Source organism: Lepus europaeus, chromosome 20 (genome assembly GCF_033115175.1).
Source record: "Lepus europaeus isolate LE1 chromosome 20, mLepTim1.pri, whole genome shotgun sequence".
Taxonomy (NCBI): Eukaryota; Metazoa; Chordata; class Mammalia; order Lagomorpha; family Leporidae; genus Lepus; species Lepus europaeus.
The window spans coordinates 17756900-17779743 of NC_084846.1; the positions used below are offsets into that span (position 1 = coordinate 17756900).

Consider the following 22844-nt stretch of genomic DNA (forward strand, 5'->3'; position numbering starts at 1 on the left):
CATAGTTTGCAAATAATTTCTCCCATTCTGTTGGTCGCCTCTTCATTTTCCTGACTGTTTATTTTGCAGTGCAGAAGCTTCTCAATTTGATGTAATCCCATTTGTAAATTTTGGTTTTTATTGCCTGTGCTTTTGGGGTTTTTCCCAGGAACTCTTTGTATGTACCAATGTCTTGCAGGATTTCCCCAATGCTCTCTAATAATTTGATAGTATCAGAACATAGATTTAGGCCTTTGATCCAGTTTGAATGGGTTTTTGTGTAAGGTGTAAAGTAGGGGTCTTACTTCATACTTCTGCATTTGGAAATCCAGTTTTCCCAGCACTATTTGTTAAGGAGACTGTCCTTGCTCCAGGGATTGATTTTAGCTCCTTGGTCGAATTTAAGTTTGTTATAGATGCTTAGATTGATGTTTGGCATTTCTATTCTGTTCCATTGGTTTATACATCTGTTTCTTAACCAGTACCAGGCTGTTTTGATTATAACTGCCTTGTAGGATGTCTTGAAATCTGGTATTGTGATTCCTCCAGCTTTGTTTTTGTTGTAGCTATTCGAGGTCTTCTATGTTTCCTTATGAATTTCAGCATCATTTTTTTCTAGATCTGAGAAGAATGTTTTTAGTATTATGATTGGTATTCTATTGAATCGGTAAATTGCTTTTGGGAGACTGGACATTTTGATGATAGTGATTCTTCCAATCCCTGAACATGGAGGCATTTTTCCATTTTTTTTTGTATCTTCTTCTATTTCTTTCTTTAATGTTTTGTAATTCTCATCTTAGATATCTTTGACATCCTTGGTTAAATTTATTCCAAGGTATTTGATTTTATTTTGTAGCTATTATGAATGGGATTTATCTTAGAAGTTCTTTTTCAGCCATGGCATTGTCTGTGTATACAAAGGCTGATGATTTTTATGTGTTGATTTTCATATCCTGCCATGTTACCAAACTCTTCTGTGAGTAACAATAATTTCTTAATGGAATCTTTTGGATCTTCTATATACAGAATCATGTTATCTGCAAATAGGAATAGTTTCACTTCCTCCTTCCCAATTTGTATTCCTTTGATTTCTTTTTCTTGCCTAATGGCTCTTGCCAAAACTTCTAGGACTATATTGAATAGCATTGGTGAGAGTGAGCACCCTTGTCTGGTCCCAGATCTCAGTGGGAATGCTTCCAAAATTTCCCCATTCAATAGGATGCTGGCCATGGGTTTGTCATATATTGCCTTGATTGTGTTGAGGAATGTTCCTTCTAAACCCAATTTGTTTGAGGATTTCATCATGAAAAGGTTGTATTTTATCAAATATTTTCTCTGCATCTATTGAGATAACCATATGGTTTTTTCCTCCAATTTGTTAATGTGATATATCACATTGATTGATTTGAGAATGTTGAGCTAGTCCTGCATACGTGGTATAAATCCTACTTGGTCTGGGTGAATGATCTTTCCAATGTGTTGTTGGATTCGACTGGCTAATATTTTGTTGAGGATTTTTACATCTATGTTCATCCGGGAAATTAGTCTGCAGTCCTCTTTATCTGTTGTATCTTTTTCATGTTTAGGAATTAAGGTGATACTGGCTTCACAGAAGGAGTTTGGGAGGATTCCTTCCCTTTCAATTATTTTGAATAGCTTGAGAAGAATTGGAGTTAGTTCTTCTTTAAATGTCTAGTAGAATTCAGTGGTGAAACTGCCTGGTCCTGGGCTTTTCTCTGTTGAGAGTGTCTTTATTACTGATTCAATTTCTATCTTGATTTTTGGTCTGTTTAGGTTTTCTACGTCTTCATGGTTCAATTTAGGTAGGTTATATGTGTCTAGAAATTTATCATTTCCTCTAGGTTTCCTGATTTTTTGGCATTTGTAGTAATTTCTGCTGATTGTTTTTATTTCTGTGGTATCTGTTGTTACATTTCTGTTTTCATCTCTAATTTTATTGATTTGTGTCTTTTCTCTTTTTGATTAGCTGAGCCAATGGTGTGTCAATTTTGTTAATTTTTTCAAGAAACAATTTTATTTTACTGATCTTTTGTATTTTTTGTTTCAATTTTGTTGATTTCTTCTCTAATTTAAATTACTTTTTTTCTCCTACTATTTTGGGTTTGGTTTGCTATTGTTTTTCTTGATCCTTGAGATGCATTGATAGCTCATTTATTTGGTGCTTTTCCAATTTCTTGATGTAGGCACCAACTGCTATAAACTTTCCTCTTAACCCTGCTTTTGCTGTATCTTGTGAGTTTTGATAAGTTGTATTGTCTTCATTCATTTCCAGAAATTTTTTGCTGAAACTTGCTTTATGGCCTAGCATGCGGTCTATCCTAGAGAAGTTTCCATGTACTGCTGAGAATGTGTATTCTGCAACTGAATACACTGAAAAGTTCTATAGATACCTGTTATATCCATTTGGTCCACAGTGTCAATTAACTCTTGTTTTCTTGCTGATTTTCTGTCTGATTGATCTGTCCATTGCTGAAAGTGAAGTATTGTAGTCCCCCATTACTATTGTATGGGAGTCTATGTTTCCCATTATATCCACTAAAATATCTTTTAAATAGCCAAGTGCCCTGTAATTAGGTTTGTGCATATTTGCTGCAGTCACATCTTACTGTTGAATTGATCCCTTAAGCATTGAATAGTGGATGAAAGGATTGTCAGTGGCTCTTGGACAGACTTTTGAAGAAAAGCTCAAGTGTAAGACTTCTGTAGGTAATACCTGACATTGAAATAGATGTTTGCATGCAGTGCATGTTTAAAGATTCAAAAATGGAAAAGCACTGTTCTCTATAACAGCATTGAGATATAGTTCATTAGAGCTTAAATAAACTCAGAGAACTGTAGGTATCTGGGGAAGGTGTCCAGACCCCACTTGGGAGGCACATATGCCCTACCTGGGTGGCTAGGTTCCAGTTCTGGCACTACTTTTGATTCCCCATTCCTACTCACAACACACTCTGAGAGTCAGCAGGTGAACACCCATGTCCTTGGGTCCCTGACACCCAACATGGGAGACCCAGATGCAGCTCCAGATTATGGGCTGGTGACCCTGGCCTGCTGGCTTCTCGGGGAGGAAAGAGCACGTGCAAAGGCCCAGAGGTGGCCCAAGATCTGTGTCTAACAAGGCCGTCCAATGTGTGCAGAGGGAAAGGCGGGCAGGGAGCAGGTGAGCAAAGGACCCCAATGTGAGAGGGGGAGCTATGTCCTGCCTTGAAGGAAACAGAACCTTGCATGGGTTTGAAGGACAGTAACAGTGGGATTTCACAATTGTGTTTCTGCTAATAAAGAAAACCCACACTGTTGAGCAGATGGGGGCAACACACCTGCCACCCCGTCCCTGCCTGCTTCTTGTCCCCCAGCCCTGCCCTCAGGGTGAAGGACAATCTCACCTGGATTGGGGGACCCAGGTCTCTACCTGATGATGACCACTGTAGGGCACTGCAAAGGAAAGACTTCCCTAGAGAAAGCCCCTGAGGCACTTCCCAGAGTTCACTTTCACTGCCTCTCATGCAAATGCAGGTGACTGGGGCCCTGGAACCTGATTTACAAAGGTGTCTGCCTGCCAGCCCCCAGGCCCTCCGGGCTGCTGTCTCTTTCCGTCAGTCTCTCTTCAGGCGCTGAAGCCTCCCAGGACTGCTCCAGGCCACAGCACCCAGGAAGGGGACACATCATGGGGAAAGGCCCAAGACACTGGGCACAGGCCAGTCAGGGATCACAGCAGCAAGGTCAGAAGAAGCAAGGCTACTTGGGGCTCTGCCCAGCCCACCTCTGTGACTCCCCACAGGGCCTGCTTCTAGTGACTTGCCACTGTGTTGTGGACTTGGGGCAGGTGCACACATGCCAGCAGGATCTGTGTTCCCATTGCACCTCTGAAAACAGTAGCCAGGTCACATATGTGCAGGGAGCTCACACAGAGTGTCTGCCCTGCACAGGGCTCACAGCCTTATCCTGTCAGGATCAACATGAACCATTTGTCACTCTTGGGGGTGACCTTGAGATTTCTCTGGAGTCACTTTTCCCTGTAACTTCTCTGAGGCCTCCAAGAATGGCCTGACCACCCACTCAAGTTGGAGCACTCAAAGGCCCGATTCTGTCCCAGGAGGAGGCAGAACAGCAAAAGGGCTGTGATCCATCATGGCGGAGCATCCATGTTACCTTCAGATTTGAAAGAAATGATCATTCCCTAGGAACTGTCTCCCAACCACAGGAAAATTGGAGTTAAGACATGTAACCTGGGTGTGGAGGGCGCCGTGTCCACAGCTTCCCCAGGTGGAGCCCGAGGGGCCCTCTCCTCTGCAGGCAGCACCCAGTTCCACGTGCACGCCCCTCCTGTTTGCACAGGCAGCTTTGGAAGGCCAGGCTGGGGCCAGATGACCCAGTGTCTGGAACACTTGCAGAAAAACCGCTGCTACATGGCCCCCTCTGTTCTCTGCTGAACCCAGGCCACAGTTGGAATTCCTGCCCAGCTCCCACCTGTTGCTGCCTGAGTCCACACCTGGCCAATCCTGTACACTGTGATGTCAGAGTCCTTGGCCTTCAGGGTGGGGTCTTGTTCTCCACTGCCAATTCAGGTGCACACTGGTATGGACACTCTCAGCTCTGCCTCCATGCACATCACTAATGACTAGAACATCCCTGCTGTGTCACAGATCCATAGACCCTCCTTCCTGTGCAGGAGCAACCAAGCAGGTTTGAGCCTATCCTTCCCCTCCCTCTACTCCCTTCCCCTCCACAGCCTCTCCCCACCCACTCACCACAAACACCCTACCACCCCTCACCTCCACCCCCCACACTCCACCATCCACCCCCTCCACCGCCCTTCCCTACTCCCCCATCCCCACCCCCAGTCAGCCTCTGGGAACCATCGCTCTCTTCTCAGGTCCAGGAGGTCAGCCTTTGTGTTAGCCCCAGAGCAACGAGATGGGACCGTACTTGTCCAGGGGAGATCCATCTGGTAGTCAACTCCATCCAACCATGCCAAGGTGCACACAGGGACCCAAGACAACACACAGGACCAGTTCCATGATAAAGTACACTGTGATTTTTATTGATGAGAAACAGAAAAGTCTCAAGCAAACGTGAGTCCTCAGGCAGCTCAGCTTGCACGCCGAGGCAGGCTACCTGGGGGTCACCTTCCGGCTGCGGGGGCCAGGGCTGCGGGCTGGGGCCGGCAGGCAGCAGGCACGCAGGAGGAATCTGAGGATGCTCCTGCCAATCCTCCTGCCCAGCCCCTGCCGGCCCTTGCTCGGGACAGAGGCCGATGCTGAGGTCCCAGGCTCCTGAGGCTCAGCTGCTGGGACCTCTGGCACCGATGGGTCCCCACTGCTCCTGGGGCTGGGGGTGGAGGGGGCGACCACAGCAACGGGCTCGGGGGCTGGGCTGGTACCAGGGCTCCTCTCCTGCAGCTGTCCAGGGAGGGGAGAGGCCAGCACGGGGGCAGACACTGCAGGATCCGGCTCAGGCTGAGGTGGCAACTCCGACTCCGGCTGCGACGCAGACTCCTGCTTCGACCGGGACTCCAGCTCTGCCTCGGAATCCGACTCTGCCTTGGCCTTGCACTCAGGCTCTGGCGTGGGCTCCCTGTGTCCCTGAGGTGACAGGGGAAGGCAGGTGAGAAGGACAGGTGCACGCTGGACCTCCCTCTTGCCCCCAGACCCGGGGAGACCATGAACAGACCCGCGCTCTGACACCGGGGCTCTACCTGCTCCAGGCGCTGCGAGTCCAGCTGCAGGGACCTCCGGCTGGATCCTCCAGGGCCAGATGGCTCCGAGGCTCCAGCGTCTGGAAGCAGACCCAGGCCCGCCAGGTAATCCTGGGCCTCTGGGTCCTTGGGAACCCCCAGGGGCTGCACCAGGGTCACGTCCTCGGCCAGGGCTCTCTCAAACCACCATAGCTGGCGGGCGATTTCCGCTGTAGGCCTGTTGATCGGGTCCATGCTGAGCAGCCAGCTCAGGTGCTCCTCCAGGGCGGGGCTGGCCACACATGGGAGCTCGTAGCTCCCCCTCTGGATGCTGTCCCGCACCTCTGCCCGGTCTTCCCCACTGAAGGGCAGGGTCCCCGCCAGCATGGCGAAGAGGATGACCCCCAGGCTCCACATATCCGAGGCAAAGGCATTGTAGGGCTCCGGCTGGGACACCTCCGGAGCGCTGTACTCCAGGGTCCCGCAGAAGCCCTGCACCAGCTCGCCCTCGGGCAGATGGCTGCTGAGCCCAAAGTCCGCCAGCTTGATGTTGTGCTGAGAGTCCAGAAGTAGGTTCTCCAGCTTGAGGTCCCTGTGTGCCACCCGCTGTGCATGGCAGTAGCTCACGGCTGCCAGGATTTGATCAAACATGACCATGACTTGGGGCTCTGGCAGGCTGCCGCGGCTCAACATGTGCTGGTAGAGGTCGCCCCCGTCCACCAGCTCCATCACCAGGCAGTGGTAATGGCCGACACAACCCACCTCCAGCAGCTCCACGATATTTGGGTGCCTCAGGAGCTGCATGATGCTGGCCTCTTGCTGCACCCGCCTGTTGCTGAAGGGTTGCCTCGCATCTTCCCTGAACAGCTTCACGGCCACCTGCCGCTGGCTGGATGGCTGACGGGCCAGCAGCACCGTGCTGTAGCTGCCCTGGCCCAGGACCGACAACAATTGGAGACCAAGCTGATGGCTGGCCATGGCATCAGGTTCCTCATGGCCTTCCAGGCTGGTGTCCCTAACTACACTCTCTGCTCTGCTCTGGCTACTGTTCCTGTCCATGTACACTACCTAAGGAGCTACCCTAACTACAATAACTAACAAAAGAAAGGGACAACAAGGGGACTACCTGCTGATCTGACTACGGTGCCACACTACCTATACTAACTACACTAATCAAACACAGTGGCAAGACTAAACCCTATCTAACCAAAACAGAAAACAAAAACCAGAAAAACTCCAAAACAACAAACACTAAATAGCTACACTAACACTCAGAGATCTAGCCGCGCTGCCTAGCTAAAGAAGGGGGGAGCCAAAAACGAAAAAAACTGCAAAAAAAGGACAAAGTGGGCAAAAAAAGAAATAGGAGGAAAAAAACAAACTAAATCCAAATGGGGGAAAGAAAAAACCAAATAGAACAAGAAACAAACAAACAAACAAAACAGCACACCACCAACAACCAGCTCAAGCGCACGCAAAGATGGGTCCAAGTCACACAGGTCACCAAAATAGCTCCCTGGCAAAGCGGACAAAAACCTGGGCCGCGCAGCCACTTATATAGGCGTGTGGAATTCTGTCATCACAGGGCTCCTTATGAAGTCAGAGCGAGAAATGGGCCAATGGCAGTCCAGGGGGGAGTTGCACGAATTTCTATTTCATGACAGTTGGTCTTTATGAAGTCAGAGACGGGCGGGGACCAATCACAGCCACAGCTAATCCTCGGGGATTTCCTCAGCCAGTTTCCACTTAAAAAAACCAAGAACTCCAAAATCTTTTGGCTTACGTTGGTGATAGATTGATGTTTATTTTTTGAGACATTAATACATGTGAGATGCCCCAATGGCCATTTCACTTCTCCTTTAAAGTGTGATAAAAACTGTTGGGTCTTTAAGACCTCTGATTGTCTACACACAAGATACACATCCCATTTCCTTGATCCTCTGAGTGATAGGTCCCAGAACGATGTTACAACTTCTCTGGTGTCAGGATAACCTTGACCAAGTGTTCCATTGCCCCAGACACCACCAGGCACATTCTTCACATCGACAGAACCGAGAGGAAGGCATCTCTCATCATCCTCTCCCCCTAAGATCCTCACCAGAGTTCTCGTTAGAACCCTGGAGGACCAGAAGGGAGCTCTGGGTGGGTATAGTCCAGGTAGGGAAGGCCAACCAAGTGTCAGCATTCTCCAAATTGTGCTTAGAAACCAGCAGATAGAAGCTATCTCTCTCTCTTTCTCCCCACACTCTGTCTGCTTCCCACCTTCACTCTCTGTAAATAAATAATTGTCTTTTTTTTTAGAGAAGAAACTCACTCATCCTGTAAAAGAGAGTGGAACCCTAGTCCTGTGTTCCCCACCTTTTTTTACTGTAGCATCGACTTTGAAGTTCGATCATGAAGTTTGAAGGGACACGGACAGTTTCCACTAGGCCTGCTCTGCATGAAAGGGATCTTTGAGGCTGAACCACAGGACCCTGCACAGGACCCCAAAACCATAAAGAAATAAGATCTCTGGGAAGGCTAATTGTCTGGTAGGATCAGATTGTGCTATGTACGTGTGTTGGAATGGTGTATTGTAGCCCAAAAAGCTACAAGTATTGCATGCTACTCCCCAATTTAAAAATACTCTTTAATTTCTCTCATCTATGATTTTTAGGTTTGTTGTAAAAATAGTTTGTCTCCTTGATGACATTTATCTTGGGTTTTTTTCTTTTTCTTTCTTGTAGCTGTTGGGTTTGGGATTGCTCTCTAGGTTTCTTTTCCAGATAATTCACTATCGGTGTATAACAGTGCTACCAGTTTTGAACCTCAACGTTGTATCCTGCCACTTTGCTGAATGTCTTAGTTCTATCATCTTTTTGGTTGCACCTTTGGGGTTTTCTAAGATCATGTCATTTGCCAAAGAGGCAGTCTGACTTCCTCCTTTCCAATTTGGAGGTCCTTTATTTCTCTTGCCCAGTTTCTCTAAGTGGGCCTTCCACTATCATGTTGAATTAAGTCTTAAAAAAAAAAAAACTTTGTGTGTATTTTAGTGCTTTTTACCATTGATCTGGGATTGCCAATGTCTAGAAATATACATTTCAATGCATATTATTCATTTTTAACCTGAATTTCCCATTATAGATATCAAGTTAAAGTTGATAGAATTTAAAAGGAGGGAATTATCCAACATGAGAAGCAGGCCACACAGAAGACTGATAGAAAAGGGACCAATGGCAGTCCAGCAGGTACTGGCATGAATTTGTATTTCATGACAATTGGTCCTTATGAGGTCAGAGACAGGTGGGGACCAATCACAGCCACAGCTAATCCTTGGGGTTTTCTCAACAAGTTTCCTCTTAAACAATATCAAAGACCCTAAGAGCTTTTCTCTTAGGTTAGTGATACGGATTGAGGTTTATTTTTTGAACATTAAAACACATAGTATCACCTATGGCCTTTTCATTTCTGGTTTAAAGAGTGTTAACAACTGATGGGTCTTTAAGACCTTGGATTGTCTACAATCTAGATACACGTCCCATTTCCTAGAACCTCGGAATGATAGATGTCAGAATGAAATTACAGCTTCTCTGGCATCCTGGTATCCTTGACCAAGTGTTCTGTTGCCCCTGACACCACCAGGCACATTCTTCACATTGAAAGAGCTGAGAGGAAGGGATCTCTCATCATCCTCTCTCCCTAAGATCCTCAACAGATTTCTTGTTAGAACCCTGGAGGACCAGAAGGTAGCTCTGGGTAGGTATAGTCCAGGTAGGGAAGGCCAACCAAGTGTCAGCTGAGAGAGCTGCATTCTCCAAATTGTCCTTAGAATCGCAGGGACAAATGGAGGCATTTCCAGATGTCTCAGGGTACCTGGGCTACTCTCACAAAGTGTCTTGATCTGAGTTTTTGAAAAAGAACAGAAATCCGTTCCTCAGTGTTTGTTCTGCAGGCTGGAAGATGAAGGTCAGGGCTCCAGCAGACTTGATGTTGAGAAAGAGCTCCCTCTCTGCTGCTGCTGAGCCTTCTTCAGAGAGAGATGGTAAGATGGAAAGGCTGGTGGTTTGCTGTGGTTGGTTGAAGCCAAGTACATGTGTGGAGAGTGGCGTTGTAGTCCTTAAAAAAGTACCACAGCTTAGTCCAAAACTCCCCAGTAAATTGTAAGGAAAGATCATGGCTCCCTGGGGTGTCCTCAGATGGTGAAAGCACAGGCCTCACCCCATCAAGCCCTTTAGACAGACAGGTAGCCTGCGGCTGACACTGCAGTCCAGCAGGTTAAACCCTGCTCCCCCAGCATCCCATGTGGGCGCTGGTTGGAGGCCTGGCTCCACTTCCAAACCAGCTCCCTACTATTGTGCCTGGAAAGCAGCAGGAGGCGGCTCAAGCAGTTGGGCCTCTGCCACCCATGGGGAGACCTGGATGGAGTTCTGGGCTCCTGGCTTTGGCCTAACCCAGAGGTGGCAATTGTAGCCTTTGGGGGAGTGAACCAGCAGTTGGAAGTTATCTCTCCCTCCTTCTCCCTCACTCTCGCCGCCCTCTCTCTCTGTCTCCCACCTTTGCTCTCTGTAACTCTGACTTTCAAATAAATAAATGTGTGTGTGTGTGTGTCTGTGTTTTAGAAAAGAGAAACTCATTCATCCTGTAAAAGAGAGTGGAGCCCTAGCCCTGGGTTCCCCTCCTCTTTACACTGTAGCATCAACCTTGAAATTCGATCATGACGTTTGGAGGGACGTGGACAGTTTTCACCACTAGACCTGCCCTGCAAGAAAGGGATCTTTGAGCCTGAACGACAGGACCCTGAACAGGACCCAAAGCCATAAAGAAAGAAGATCTCTGGGAAGGCTAATTGTCTGGTAGGATCACATTGTGCTGGGTATGTGCATTGGAATAGTGGACTGTAGGCCATAAATCTACAAGTATTGCATGCTACTCCCCAATTTAAAGATACTCTCCAATTTCTTTCATCTATGTTTTTAGGTTTTGTTATCGAATTTTTTTGTCTCCTTGATTACACTTATTCTTGGGTATTCTTTTTCTTTATTGTAGCCCTTGGGTATGGCATTGCTCTCTAGGTTTCTTTTCCGGATGATTCAGTATCGGTGTGTAACAGTGCTACTGGTTTTGTACATCGACTTTGTAGCCTACAACTTTGCTGCATGGCTTAGTTCTATCGGGTTCTTGGTTGCACCTTAGGGGTTCTCTAAGATCATTTCAATTGGCAACAGTGACAATTTGACTTCCTCCTTTCCAGTTTGGAGGTCCTTGTTTTTCTTGCCTGATTTCTCTGGGTAGGCCTTCCAGTATCATGCTGAATAAAATTTCTGTAAAAAAAAAAAAAAAGGAATTTGTGTACATTTTAGTGCCTTTTAGCATTGATCTGGGATGGCCAATGTCTAGAAACATCATTTCAATGCATATTGTTCATTTTTAACCTGAATTTCCCATTATAGAAATCAAGTTATAATTGATAGAATTTAAAAGGAGGGAATTATCCAACATGGGAAGCAGGCCACACAGACAGAAGACTCATAGAAAAGGGACCAATGGCAGTCCAGCAGGGACTGGTGTGAATTTGTATTTCATGACAATTGGGCATTATGAAGTCAGAGCAGGTGAACACCTGGCTAACTTTTGCTCTTTTCCCAGGCAACGAGCAAAGAGTGGATCAGCAGTGAGTCAGCCCAGACACAGATGGGTGCCAGTGTCTCAGGGGGTGGCTTTCCATGTCGTCCCACAGTGCTGGCCACATCTGGGTCACTGCCACATTGTCTAGGGTAGGAATTATCACAGTGGTGATCTGCACTGGCCCCTCGTACTGTACAAAGCATGGGTCTTATTTCAACGAATGAACTCTATCTGAATGCTGCTATAGAGACTGTGCTTTTCTGTTTTTGAACCTTTACATACGCACTGCCTGAAAACATGAGTAGATGTATTTCAGGTATCACTTACAGAGATCTTATATTTCAGATTCCCTTCAATGTCCTGAACACTTTCAGAAAACTACTACATGGCAGCCTCTGTTTTCTGATGAACTCAGGCCACAGTAGGAATTCCTGCCCAGCTCCCACCTGCAGCTGCCCGAGTCCACACCTGGCCAATCCCGCACACTGTGATGTCAGGAACATGGCCCTCAGGAGTGGGGTCTTGTTCTCCAATGGCAATGCAGGTGGACATTGCCTATGGACACTCAGCTCTGCCTCCATGCACATCACTAATGACAGGACCTCCCTGCTGTGTCACAGATCCAGGAACCCTTGCTGCGGAGAAGCAACTGTGCACGTTTGAGCCTCCCCCTCCCTCCCTCTACCCCGTCCCCCTCCACAAGCCTCACCACGCTCACCTCCCTCACCTCCACCTCCCAAAAACTCCCACACCCCAGACCCTCCCTGCTACTCCCACCACCCACACCCAATCCCCCACCCACCAATAACCGCCATCCATCTCCCCTCCAGCCAGCTTCTGGGAGCCATCCCTCTCATCTCAGGTCCAAGAGGTCAGCCTTTGGGTCAGCCCCAGAGCAAGGAGAGGGGAGCGTACTTGTCCGGGGGAGATCCATCTGGTAGGCAACTCCGTCCAACCATGCCAAGGTGCACACAGGGACCCAAACACCACACACGACAGTTCCATGGATAAAGTTAAGATTTTTATTGGTGAGAAGCACAGAAAAGTCTCAAGCAAATGCGAGCCCTCAGGCAGCTCAGCTTGCACACCGAGGCAGGCTACCTGGGGGCCACCTTGCGGCTGCGGGGGCCAGGGCCGCGGGCTGGGGCCGGCAGGCAGCAGGCACGCAGGAGGAATCTGAGGATGCTCCTGCCAATCCTCCTGCCCAGCCCCTGCCGGCCCTTGCTCGGGACAGAGGCCGATGCTGAGGTCCCAGGCTCCTGAGGCTCAGCTGCTGGGACCTCTGGCACCGATGGGTCTCCACTGCTCCTGGGGCTGGGGGTGGAGGGGGCGACCACAGCAACAGGCTCGGGGGCTAGGCTGGCACCAGGGCTCCCCTCCTGCAGCTGTCCAGGGAGGGGAGAGGCCAGCACGGGGGCGGACACTGCAGGATCCGGCTCAGGCTGGGGTGGCGACTCGGACTCCAGCTGCGACGCAGACTCCGGCTGGGACCGGGACTCCAGCTCTGCCTCGGAATCCGACTCTGCCTCGGACTTGCACTCAGGCTCTGGCGTGGGCTCCCTGTGTCCCTGAGGTGACAGGGGAAGGCAGGTGAGAAGGACAGGTGCACGCTGGACCTCCCTCTTGCCCCCAGACCCGGGGAGACCATGAACAGACCCGCGCTCTGACACCGGGGCTCTACCTGCTCCAGGCGCTGCGAGTCCAACTGCAGGGACCTCCGGCTGGATCCTCCAGGACCAGATGGCTCCGAGGCTCCAGCGTCCGGAAGCAGACCCAGGCCCGCCAGGTATTCCTGGGCCTCTGGGTCCTCGGGAACCCCCAGGGGCTGCACCACGGTCACCTCCTCGCCCTCGGCTCCCCTCAACCACCATTTCTGGTGAAGGATTTCCGTTGTAGGCCTGTCCCAGGGGTCCGGGCTGAGGAGTGAGCTCAGGTGCTCCTCCAGGGCTGGGCTGGCCGCACAAGGGAGCTCGTAGCTCCCCCTCTGGATGCTGTCCCGCAGCTCTGCCAAGTCCTTCCCGCTGAAGGGCATGGCCCCCGCCAGCATGGCGAAGAGGATGACCCCCAGGCTCCACATATCCGAGGCAAAGGCATTGTAGGGCTCCGGCTGGAACAGCTCCGGGGCGCTGTACTCCGGGGTCCCGCGGAAGCCCTGCACCAGCTCGCCCTCGGGCAGATGGCTGCTGAGCCCAAAGTCCGCCAGCTTGATGTTGTGCTGAGAGTCCAGCAGTAGGTTCCCCAGCTTGAGGTCCCTGTGCGCCACCCGCTGCGCGTGGCAGTGGCCCACGGCCGCCAGGATTTGGTCAAACATGACCACGACCTCGGGTTCTGGCAGGCCACCCCGGCTCATCACGTGCTGGTAGAGGTCGCCCCCGTCCACCAGCTCCATCACCAGGCAGTGGTAATGGCCGACGCGACCCACCTCCAGCAGCTCCACGATATTTGGGTGCCTCAGGAGCTGCATGATGCTGGCCTCTTGCGTCACTCGCCGGGTGCCGAAGGGGTCGCCGGCGTGTAAATGGAAGACCTTCACAGCCACCTGCTGCTGGCTGGAAGCCTGGCGGGCCAGCACCACCATGCCGAAGCTGCCCCGGCCCAGGGCCGACAGCAACTGGAGCTCAAGCTGAGAGCTGGCCATGGCATCAGGTTCCTCATGGCCTTCCAGGCTGGTGTCCCTAACTACACTCTCTGCTCTGCTCTGGCTACTGTTCCTGTCCATGTACACTACCTAAGGAGCTACCCTAACTACAATAACTAACAAAAGAAAGGGACAACAAGGGGACTACCTGCTGATCTGACTACGGTGCCACACTACCTATACTAACTACACTAATCAAACACAGTGGCAAGACTAAGCCCTATCTAACCAAAACAGAAAACAAAAACCAGAAAAACTCCAAAACAACAAACACTAAATAGCTACACTAACACTCAGAGATCTAGCCGCGCTGCCTAGCTAAAGAAGCGGGGAGCCAAAAACGAAAAAAACTGCAAAAAAAGGACAAAGTGGGCAAAAAAAGAAATAGGAGGAAAAAAACAAACTAAATCCAAATGGGGGAAAGAAAAAACCAAATAGAACAAGAAACAAACAAACAAACAAAACAGCACACCACCAACAACCAGCTCAAGCGCACGCAAAGATGGGTCCAAGTCACACAGGTCACCAAAATAGCTCCCTGGCAAAGCGGACAAAAACCTGGGCCGTGCAGCCGTGCTTATATAGGCGTGTGGATTCCTGTCATCACAGGGCTCCTTATGAAGTCAGAGCGAGAAATGGGCCAATGGCAGTCCAGGGGGGAGTTGCACGAATTTCCATTTCATGACAGTTGGTCCTTATGAAGTCAGAGCCAGGCGAGGACCAATCACAGCCACAGCTAATCCTCAGGGGTTTCCTCAACCAGCTTTCTCTTAATATCAAAGACCCCAAGGGCTTCTGGCTTAGATTGGCGATACAGACTGATGTTTATAATTTGAACTTTAAACACGTGGGATGCACCTATGGCCTTTTCATTTCTCCTTAAGGAGTGATAACAATTGTTGGGTCTTTAAGACCTCTGATTGTCTACACTCCAGAGACACATCCCATTGCCTTTAACCCTGAGTGATAGGTCTCAGAATGATGTTAGAACTTCTCTGGTGTCAGGATAACCTTGATCAAGTGTTCCATTGCCCCAGACACCACCAGGCACATTCTTCACATCGACAGAACCGAGAGGAAGGCATCTCTCATCATCCTCTCCCCCTAAGATCCTCACCAGAGTTCTCGTTAGAACCCTGGAGGACCAGAAGGGAGCTCTGGGTGGGTATAGTCCAGGTAGGGAAGGCCAACCAAGTGTCAGCATTCTCCAAATTGTGCTTAGAAAAGCAGGGAGAAATTGATGCATGTTAGATGTCTCAGGGTTCCCGGGCTGCTCCCACAAAGTGTCTTGAACGGAGTCATGGGAAAAGAACAGAAATCCATTCCTCAGTGTTTGTTCTGCAGGCTGGACGATGAAGGTCAGGGCTCCAGCAGACTTGATGTTGAGAAAGAGCTCCCCCTCTGCTGCTGCTGGGCCTTCTTCAGAGAGAGATGGTAAGTTGGAAAGGCTGGTGGTTTGCTGTGGTTGGTTGAAGCCAAGTACATGTGTGGAAAGTGGTGTTTTAGCTCTTAAAAAAGTACCTCATCTTAATCCAGCATCTTAATCCACATTTTAATCCAATAATTTTTAAGGAAAGATCATGGCTTCCTGGGGTTTACTCAGATGGTGATATCAAAAACATCACCCTTTAAAGCCCTTTTAGACAGTTACGTAGGCTGTGGCCAGCACTGTGGTCCAGCAGGTTAAACCCAGCTCCACCAACAACCCATGTGGGTGCTGATTGAGGTCTGGGTGTTCAACATCCAATCTAGCTCCCTAGTATTATGTCTGGTAAAGCAGCAGGTTATGTACCATGTATTTTGGGGGACCTGGATGGAGTTCAGGACTGGCCTGACCCAGCCCTGGTAATTGTGGCTCTTTGGGGAATGAACCAGCAGTTGGACGATATCTCTTTCTTCATTTCCCCCACCCTCTCTAACTCTGACTTTCAAATAAATAAATAATTTTCTTGTTTTGGAAAAAAGAAATTCACTCATCCTATGAAAGAGAGTGGAGCCCTAGTCCTGGGTTCCCCACCTTTTTATACTCTAGCATCGACCTTGAAGTCTGAACATGGAGTTTGGAGGGACATGGACAGTTATCACCACTAGGCCTGCTCTGCATGAAAGGCATATTTGAGCCTGAACAACAGGACCCTGGACAGGACGGCAAAGCCGGAAAGAAATAAGAACTCTGGGAAGGTTAATTGTCTGGTAGGATCAATTTGTGCCGAGTCTGTGTGTTGAAATATTGAATGTTACACGTATTACAGGCTAATAGCATATCTAAAAAAAAACAAAAGAAGATTCATAGTTTTAATTGTAGAGATATTTTACTTCTTTGGTCACATGTATTTCCAGGTATTTCCTTTTTCTTTAGTAAGATAAAGTTGTGGAAGAGCCAGTAAAATGTGGAATAAAACTTGAATGATAATAAAAAAGAATCTGCATAACTTTAGTATCTTTTAGCACTGATCTTGGTTTTACAATGTATGGAAATATGTTTTCATTCCAAGTTCATTTTTAACCTGAATTTTCCAATATAGAAATCAAATTATTAAAGCTGACTTAAAGATTTTTATATGTACTAAACAGTGTAGAATAAACATGATTTATATTATAGTATCTCTGAGATAAGCCAGTAATACTTCTCTTTATGAAATACAAAAAATGGGCCAACGTACTGGCATAGTAGGTAAAGCCATTGTTTGCTGGCATCCCATATGGGTGCTGCATTGTGTCATAACTGCTCCACTTATGATTCACTTATGTACCAGCTTTGCAGGTACAGTGTTCTGGGTTGACAGTTTTTTCTGTTAAGACTTGGGATGTATCTCACCATTCTCTCATAGCCTAGAGTTTTTGATGAGAAGTTAGCTCTGTGTCCAATTGGAGACCCTCTGAAAGCAATCTGGCATTTGTCTTGTGCAGATTTTAGAATCTTTTCTTTGTGCTTTACTGTGGAGAGTAACTACAATATGTCATGGTGGGCTGGTGCTGTGGCTTAACAGGCTAATCCTCCACCTTGCGGTGCCAGCACACCAGGTTCTAGTCCCGGTTGGGTCACCGGATTCTATCCCAGTTGCCCCTCTTCCAGGCCAGCTCTCTGCTATGGCCCGGGAAGGCAGTGGAGGATGGCCCAAGTGCTTGGGCCCTGCACCCACATGGGAGACCAGGAGGAAGCACCTGGCTCCTGGCTTCGGATCAGCACGATGCACCGGCCGCAGCGGCCATTGGAGGGTGAACCAATGGCAAAAAGGAAGACCTTTCTCTCTGTCTCTCTCTCACTATCCACTCTGCCTATAAAAAACAAGCAAACAAACAAACAAACAAAAAACAACAATATGTCATGGTGAAGATCTTTTCTGGTCATGTCTATTAGGAGTTTTATGTTGTTTCCTGTATTTGGATGTCCCTTTCTTTCTCCAAATTAGGAACATTTTCTGCAATTATTTAATTAAAAAGGCCCTCTAATCCATTCTCTCTTTCCATGGCCTCAGGAACTCCTATGACCTGTATGTTGGGTCATTTGATAGTATTCCATAAATCTCTAAATCTCTGACACTGTTTCTTAGTTTTCTAATTTCTTCTTCTTCTTCTCCTCCTCCTCTTTTCTTCTCCTTCTCCTTCTCCCTCTCCTTCTTTTTTTTTTTTTTAAATTTTTGACAGGCAGAGTGGACAGTAGAGGGAGACAGAGAGAAAGGTCTTCCTTTTTGCCGTTGGTTCACCCTCCAATGGCCGCCGCGGTAGGTGCACTGCGGCGGGCGCACCGTGCTGTTCCGATGGCAGGAGCCAGGTGCTTCTCCTGGTCTCCCATGGGGTGCAGGGTCCAAGCACTTGGGCCATCCTCCACTGCACTCCCTGGCCACAGCAGAGAGCTGGCCTGGAAGAGGGGGCAACCGGGACAGGATCGGTGCCCCGACTGGGACTAGAACCCGGTGTGCCAGCGCTGCAAGGCAGAGGACTCCCTCTCCTTCTTCTTCTTTTTGTCTGACTGTTAAACTTCCAGAGATTTGTCTTCTAACTTGGATATTCTTTCTTCTGCATCACCAAGTCTGTTCTTAAGGCTTTCTACCATGTTTTTATTTGTTCTAGAGAATTGTTCATTTCCAATATTTTGTTTTGATTTGTCTTTAAAATCTCAATTTTGTGGGAAAAATTTTCATTCTTGTTCTGTATAGATTTCTTTAGTTCATGAATTTGCTTCTGATTACTTATTAGGAATCCTATGATCAAGTTTTTGAATTACATTTCTGGCTTTTTTCAATCTCTTCTTCACATTCTAATATTGAAGTGTTATGTTCTTTTGGGGACATCATGCTTTCTTATTCTTATTTCTTGAATTTCTGCATTTATTATTAGGCATTTGTGGTGATATTTGTTGGTCTATTTTTTCCCCTGTGATGGCTTTTATCTTTGGACTATGCCCCTGTGGCTTAGTGGAGTGCCTACTCCTTCAGCGAATAACCAGAGACGTGTGCTAGGTGTGGTCAGGGAGCTCTGGTCAGTGATCCAGGGTGAGGGGAGTGTCCAAGGTGACTTCCAAATTGGGTGTAGTAAATCTCCTCTTTTTTTTTTTTTTAAATCATAGGTGATGTTTGTTCTGCTCTGTTGGCATATTCTCATGTTCACCCCCTCACCTCAAAGGAAACCAATGCCTGGACAGTATCCCCAGTGGGTATAATTTTCAACCGCACTGCCACAAGAACACAAAGGAACTGTGTGGTCCTTGTTGTGAAAATAAATCCTGCATAAATGACTCTCATCAGGGAATCAGGTGGAGCATGTGGAGCCACCCATGGTAACTGCACAAAGAACCAGCCACGCTGTGCCCTCCCACACAGCCACAGTGTTTTCACAGGGCCAGCACACAAGGCTCCCACAGTCAGGAGCTCCCATCTCTGTCAATTCTCCTAGCCAGACTCAGGTGTCTCCTCTCAGCTGGTTGCAAGACACACGAACACGAGCTGGCACAACTGTTACATATGTCCAAAATGGTGCTTGCCCACTCTCAGCTGGTTACAGGATGCCAGTGCTGGGTGGTTGAGGAGAGGGAAATGTGCCCCCTTTTCCCCTCTAGGTTGGCAGGTACACTGTCCCCAACAGGGCTCTAAGCCAGGCTCTTCTGCAACTTTATTGCGAGTGGCTTGGGCTGCTGCAGTCTGGTCTCACCTCACTCCAAAGCTGGTGCTGAGGCTGTTGGTTCCTGGGGTCCTGAGCTGTACACTTCCACTCTTTCCACATAGATCCACAATGTCCCCCCCTAATTTGTATGGAGTTTCCTCTGCCATTTTCTACTTAGCCCTTCCCTAAAATTGCACTCTCTCCACTTTTTTTAAAAACTTTCCTCCCCTAAACTAGAGCAGCAACCTCCCTCCCTATTCCGCCATCTTCCACCAGACCAAAAGGAAGACATTTTATTTATTATTTTCTAAAAAATTTTATTTAAGTTATACAAATTACATGTATTTCATGTATACCAATTTAGGAACATAGTGATACTTCCCACTTTACCCCCCTCCTTTGATTACCATCTTTAAAATGTTCTATTACACAGAGGATGGGATTGGAAGTACAGCATAGAAAATTTATAAAATATTGAAGGATGAAATTGTTACATGTTCAGGAAAAAATTTTCTTTTACAGAATAATTTTTGCATATTAACAGCAAGTTAGTTTCTTGCCTTCTTCCTTTTTTTTTTTTCTTTCTTTTTTTTTTTTTTTTTTTTTTTTGGACAGGCAGAGTTAGACAGTGAGAGAGAGAGAGACAGAGAGAAAGGTCTTCCTTTTTCCGTTGGTTCACCCCCCATGTGGCCACTACAGCTGGTGTGTTGCAGCCAGCGCACTGCGCTGATCTGAAGCCAGGAGCCAGGTGATTCTTCCTGGTCTCCCATGAGGGTGCAAGGCCCAAGCATTGGGCCATCCTCCACTGCCCTCCCGGGCCACAGCAGAGAGCTGGACTGGAAGAGAAGCAACCGGGACAGGATCCGGCGCCCCAACCGGGACTAGAACCTGGGATGCCAGTGCCGCAGGCAGAAGATTAGCCAAGTGAGCCATGGCTCCGGCCTCTTCCTTTTTTTTTTTTTCTATATTGTTGTCTTTTCACTGCCATGAGTATCCTTCAGTATGTATGTAGTTGTGTTTGTGTATCTACCCACTTGTTGGGCAGTTTAGTACCCTGGAATTCCTGTGTCCATACACAAATTCCCATCTTCTTATCATCTTTCCAAGGTTTTCGTGTCTACTCCCAGTCTTTGAAACTTGTGTGAAGTAAAGGGAGTTTATTGAACAGAAAGTTTCGTTTTTAAGACAAGTGTCTCAATCAATCTGATTTCATAATTGTTATACCTTTTGTATCCCTTACATCTTTCCAAGCACTTGGGCCATCCTCCACTGCCTTCTCGGGCCACAGCAGAGAGCTGGACTGGAAGAGGAGCAACCAGGACAGAATCCGGCTCCCCAACTGGAACCCGGGGTACCAGCACCACAGGCAGAGGATCAGCTTAGTGAGGTGCAGCGCTGGCCTGATTTAGATTTTTTTGACTTTGCTGAGACTTGCTTTATGGCCTGGCCTGTGGTCTATCCTAGAGAAATTTCAATGCACTAGTGAGAAAAATGTTTATTCTGTTGCTGCAGGGTGGAAGGCACTGCAGGCAGATATCTGTTAGGTCTATTTGGTCTATAGAGTTGATTACCTCTGTTGTTTCCTTGTTGATTTTCTGTCTGGTTGATTTGTCCATTGCTGAAAGTGGGGTATTGAAGTTCACTGTTACTATTATATTTGAGTCTATATCTCCCTTTCAATTCATTAGCATTTCTTTTAGATATCCAGGTGCCCTGTAATTAGTTGCATGTACATTTATAATAGTTATCATCTTCCTATTGAATTGATCCTTTAATCATAGTGTCTTTCTTTGTTTCTTTTAATAGTTTTTGTGTTAAAGTCTATTTTGTTTGATATTATATGGCCACAGCAGCTCTTTTTCAGTTTTTGCTAGCATGGTTTATCTTTTTCCATCCTTTCCTTTCAGACAGCATGCATCTTTGTTGGTAAGATGTATTTTGTGGAGACAACACATATATAGGTTTTCTTTTTTAATCCATTCAGCCAGTCTATGTCTTTTAACTGGGGAGTTGAGACCATTTACATTCAGAGTGACTATTTTTAAGTACCAACTTTGCCCTGTCATGTTTCCAAAAATAGTCTGAATTTTTTACTTTGGGTTTTCTTTGTACTTTTACTGGTTTATTTTCTGTGTTCATCTTTCCTAGTGATGTTCGTGTTTCTCTGTTTCTGTGTGTAGCACATCCTTGAGCATCTTTTGTAGGGCTGGTCAAGTAGTTACAAATTCTTTCAATTTCTGTTTGTTGTGGAAGATCTTTATTTCTCCTTCATTCATTAATGAGAGCTTTGCAGGATACAGCATTCTGGGTTGACAGTTTTTTCCTCTTAAGACTTGTCATTCTCTCCTTGCCTGTAGGGGTTTTGATGAGACGTCTGCAGTGAGTCTGGGTTTCCTCTGAATGTGACTTGGCATGTGTCTTATGCATATTTTATGATCTTTTCTTTATGTTACTTTCAAGAGTTTCACTACAATGTGTCGTGATGAAGATCTTTTCTGGTCATGTCTATTGGGAGTTCTGTGTACTTCGTGTACTTGGATGTCTTTTTCTTTCTCCAGATTTTGGAAGTTTTCTGTTATTATTTCCTTAAGAAGGCCTTCTAATCTTTTCTCTCTTTCCACTCCTTCTGGAATTCCTAGGATCCATATGTTGGGTCATTTGATTATATCTTGTAAATCTCCAACTGTGTTTCTTAGCTTTCTAATTTCTTCTTCTTTTTTTTTGTCTGACTCTACTACTTCCAGGAATTTGTCTTGTAAATTCTGTTGTTAAGGCTTTCCACTGTATTTTTGATTTGATCTATTGAGTTTTTCATTTCTAATATTTCTTTCTGACTTCTCTTTAATATCTCAATTTCTTAGGAGAACTTTTCATTTAGATCATGAGTTTGCTTCTGATTGCTTCTAAGTAGTCTGACAATTTTCTGAATTCTGTTTCTGGTATATCCCTGATATCTTCATCTTCACCTTTTATTATTGAAGTTTTAATGTTCCTTTGCGGGGGCACATAGTGTCCTTCTTAATTCTTAAGAGAAAGGTCTTCCATCTGCTGGTTCACTCCCCAGATAACTGCAACAGCCAGAGCTGGTTCGATCCAAAGCCTGGAGCCAGGATCTTCTTCCAGGTCTCCCAAGCAGATGCAGGGGTCCAAGCAGTACTGCTTTCCCACGCCATTGCAGAGAGCTTGATTGGAAGGGGAACAACTGGGACTAGAACTGGTGCTCATATCAGTTGCTGGCATCGCAGGTGGAGAATTAACCTACTGTGCCACAATGCTGGTTCTAGTTTTTTCTTTTTTTGTCTGGTTGCTTTTCTCTTAAGTTGTGTCTTTGTGATTTAGTGAGACATCTATACTTTGGGTGAGTTCTAAAAAGTGTGTGCTGGATGTGGCCTGGGTGTTCTGTTTAGTATTCCAGGGTGGAGGAAATATCCACTGTAAGACCCCTATGGGTCTTTTTTTTTTTTTTGACAGGCAGAGTGGACAGTGAGAGAGAGAGACAGAGAGAAAGGTCTTCCTTTTTGCCGTTGGTTCACCCTCCAATGGCCGCCATGGCGGCGCACCACGCTGATCCGAAGCCAGGAGCCAGGTGCTTCTCCTGGTCTCCCATGGGGTGCAGGGCCCAAGCACCTGGGCCATCCTCCACTGCACTCCCAGGCCACAGCAGAGAGCTGGCCTGGAAGAGGGGCAACTGGGACAGAATCCGGCACCCCGACCAGGACTAGAACCCAGTGTGCTGGCACCACAGGTGGAGGATTAGCCTATTGAGCCATGGCACTGGCCCCCCATGGGTCTTTTTATCTTCCCCCTGAATTTGTGGTTAGAGGA

General features: G+C 47.3%; 1 protein-coding gene and 1 long non-coding RNA gene across 2 annotated transcripts; one reads left to right on the forward strand and one right to left on the reverse strand.

The window, feature by feature from the left end:
* The first annotated feature begins 4419 nt into the window (after nucleotides 1-4419).
* Nucleotides 4420-5507, forward strand: LOC133749007 (uncharacterized). Its single transcript, XR_009864564.1, has 3 exons — nucleotides 4420-4683; nucleotides 4874-4976; nucleotides 5400-5507. It is a non-coding gene; the product is annotated as an uncharacterized LOC133749007 (long non-coding RNA).
* Nucleotides 5508-5553: 46 nt separating this feature from the next.
* On the reverse strand, nucleotides 5554-6733 carry LOC133749363 (MAP/microtubule affinity-regulating kinase 3-like). The gene is made up of 2 exons (XM_062178535.1): nucleotides 5671-6733; nucleotides 5554-5582 (listed from the first exon to the last, which is right to left on the reverse strand). The coding sequence occupies exons 1-2, from the start codon at nucleotides 6731-6733 to the stop codon at nucleotides 5554-5556; spliced, it is 1092 nt and encodes a 363-aa protein (XP_062034519.1).
* Between the last annotated feature and the right edge of the window lie 16111 nt (nucleotides 6734-22844).

Coding starts and splice junctions, on each gene's coding strand:
- LOC133749363 (XM_062178535.1), bottom strand. CDS start 6,733: ATGGACAGGAACAGTAGCCAGAGCAGAGCAGAGAGTGTAGTTAGGGAC. Junction 5,583..5,670: donor GCCCCGGTGTCAGAGCGCGG/GTCTGTTCATGG, acceptor CTGTCACCTCAG/GGACACAGGGAGCCCACGCC.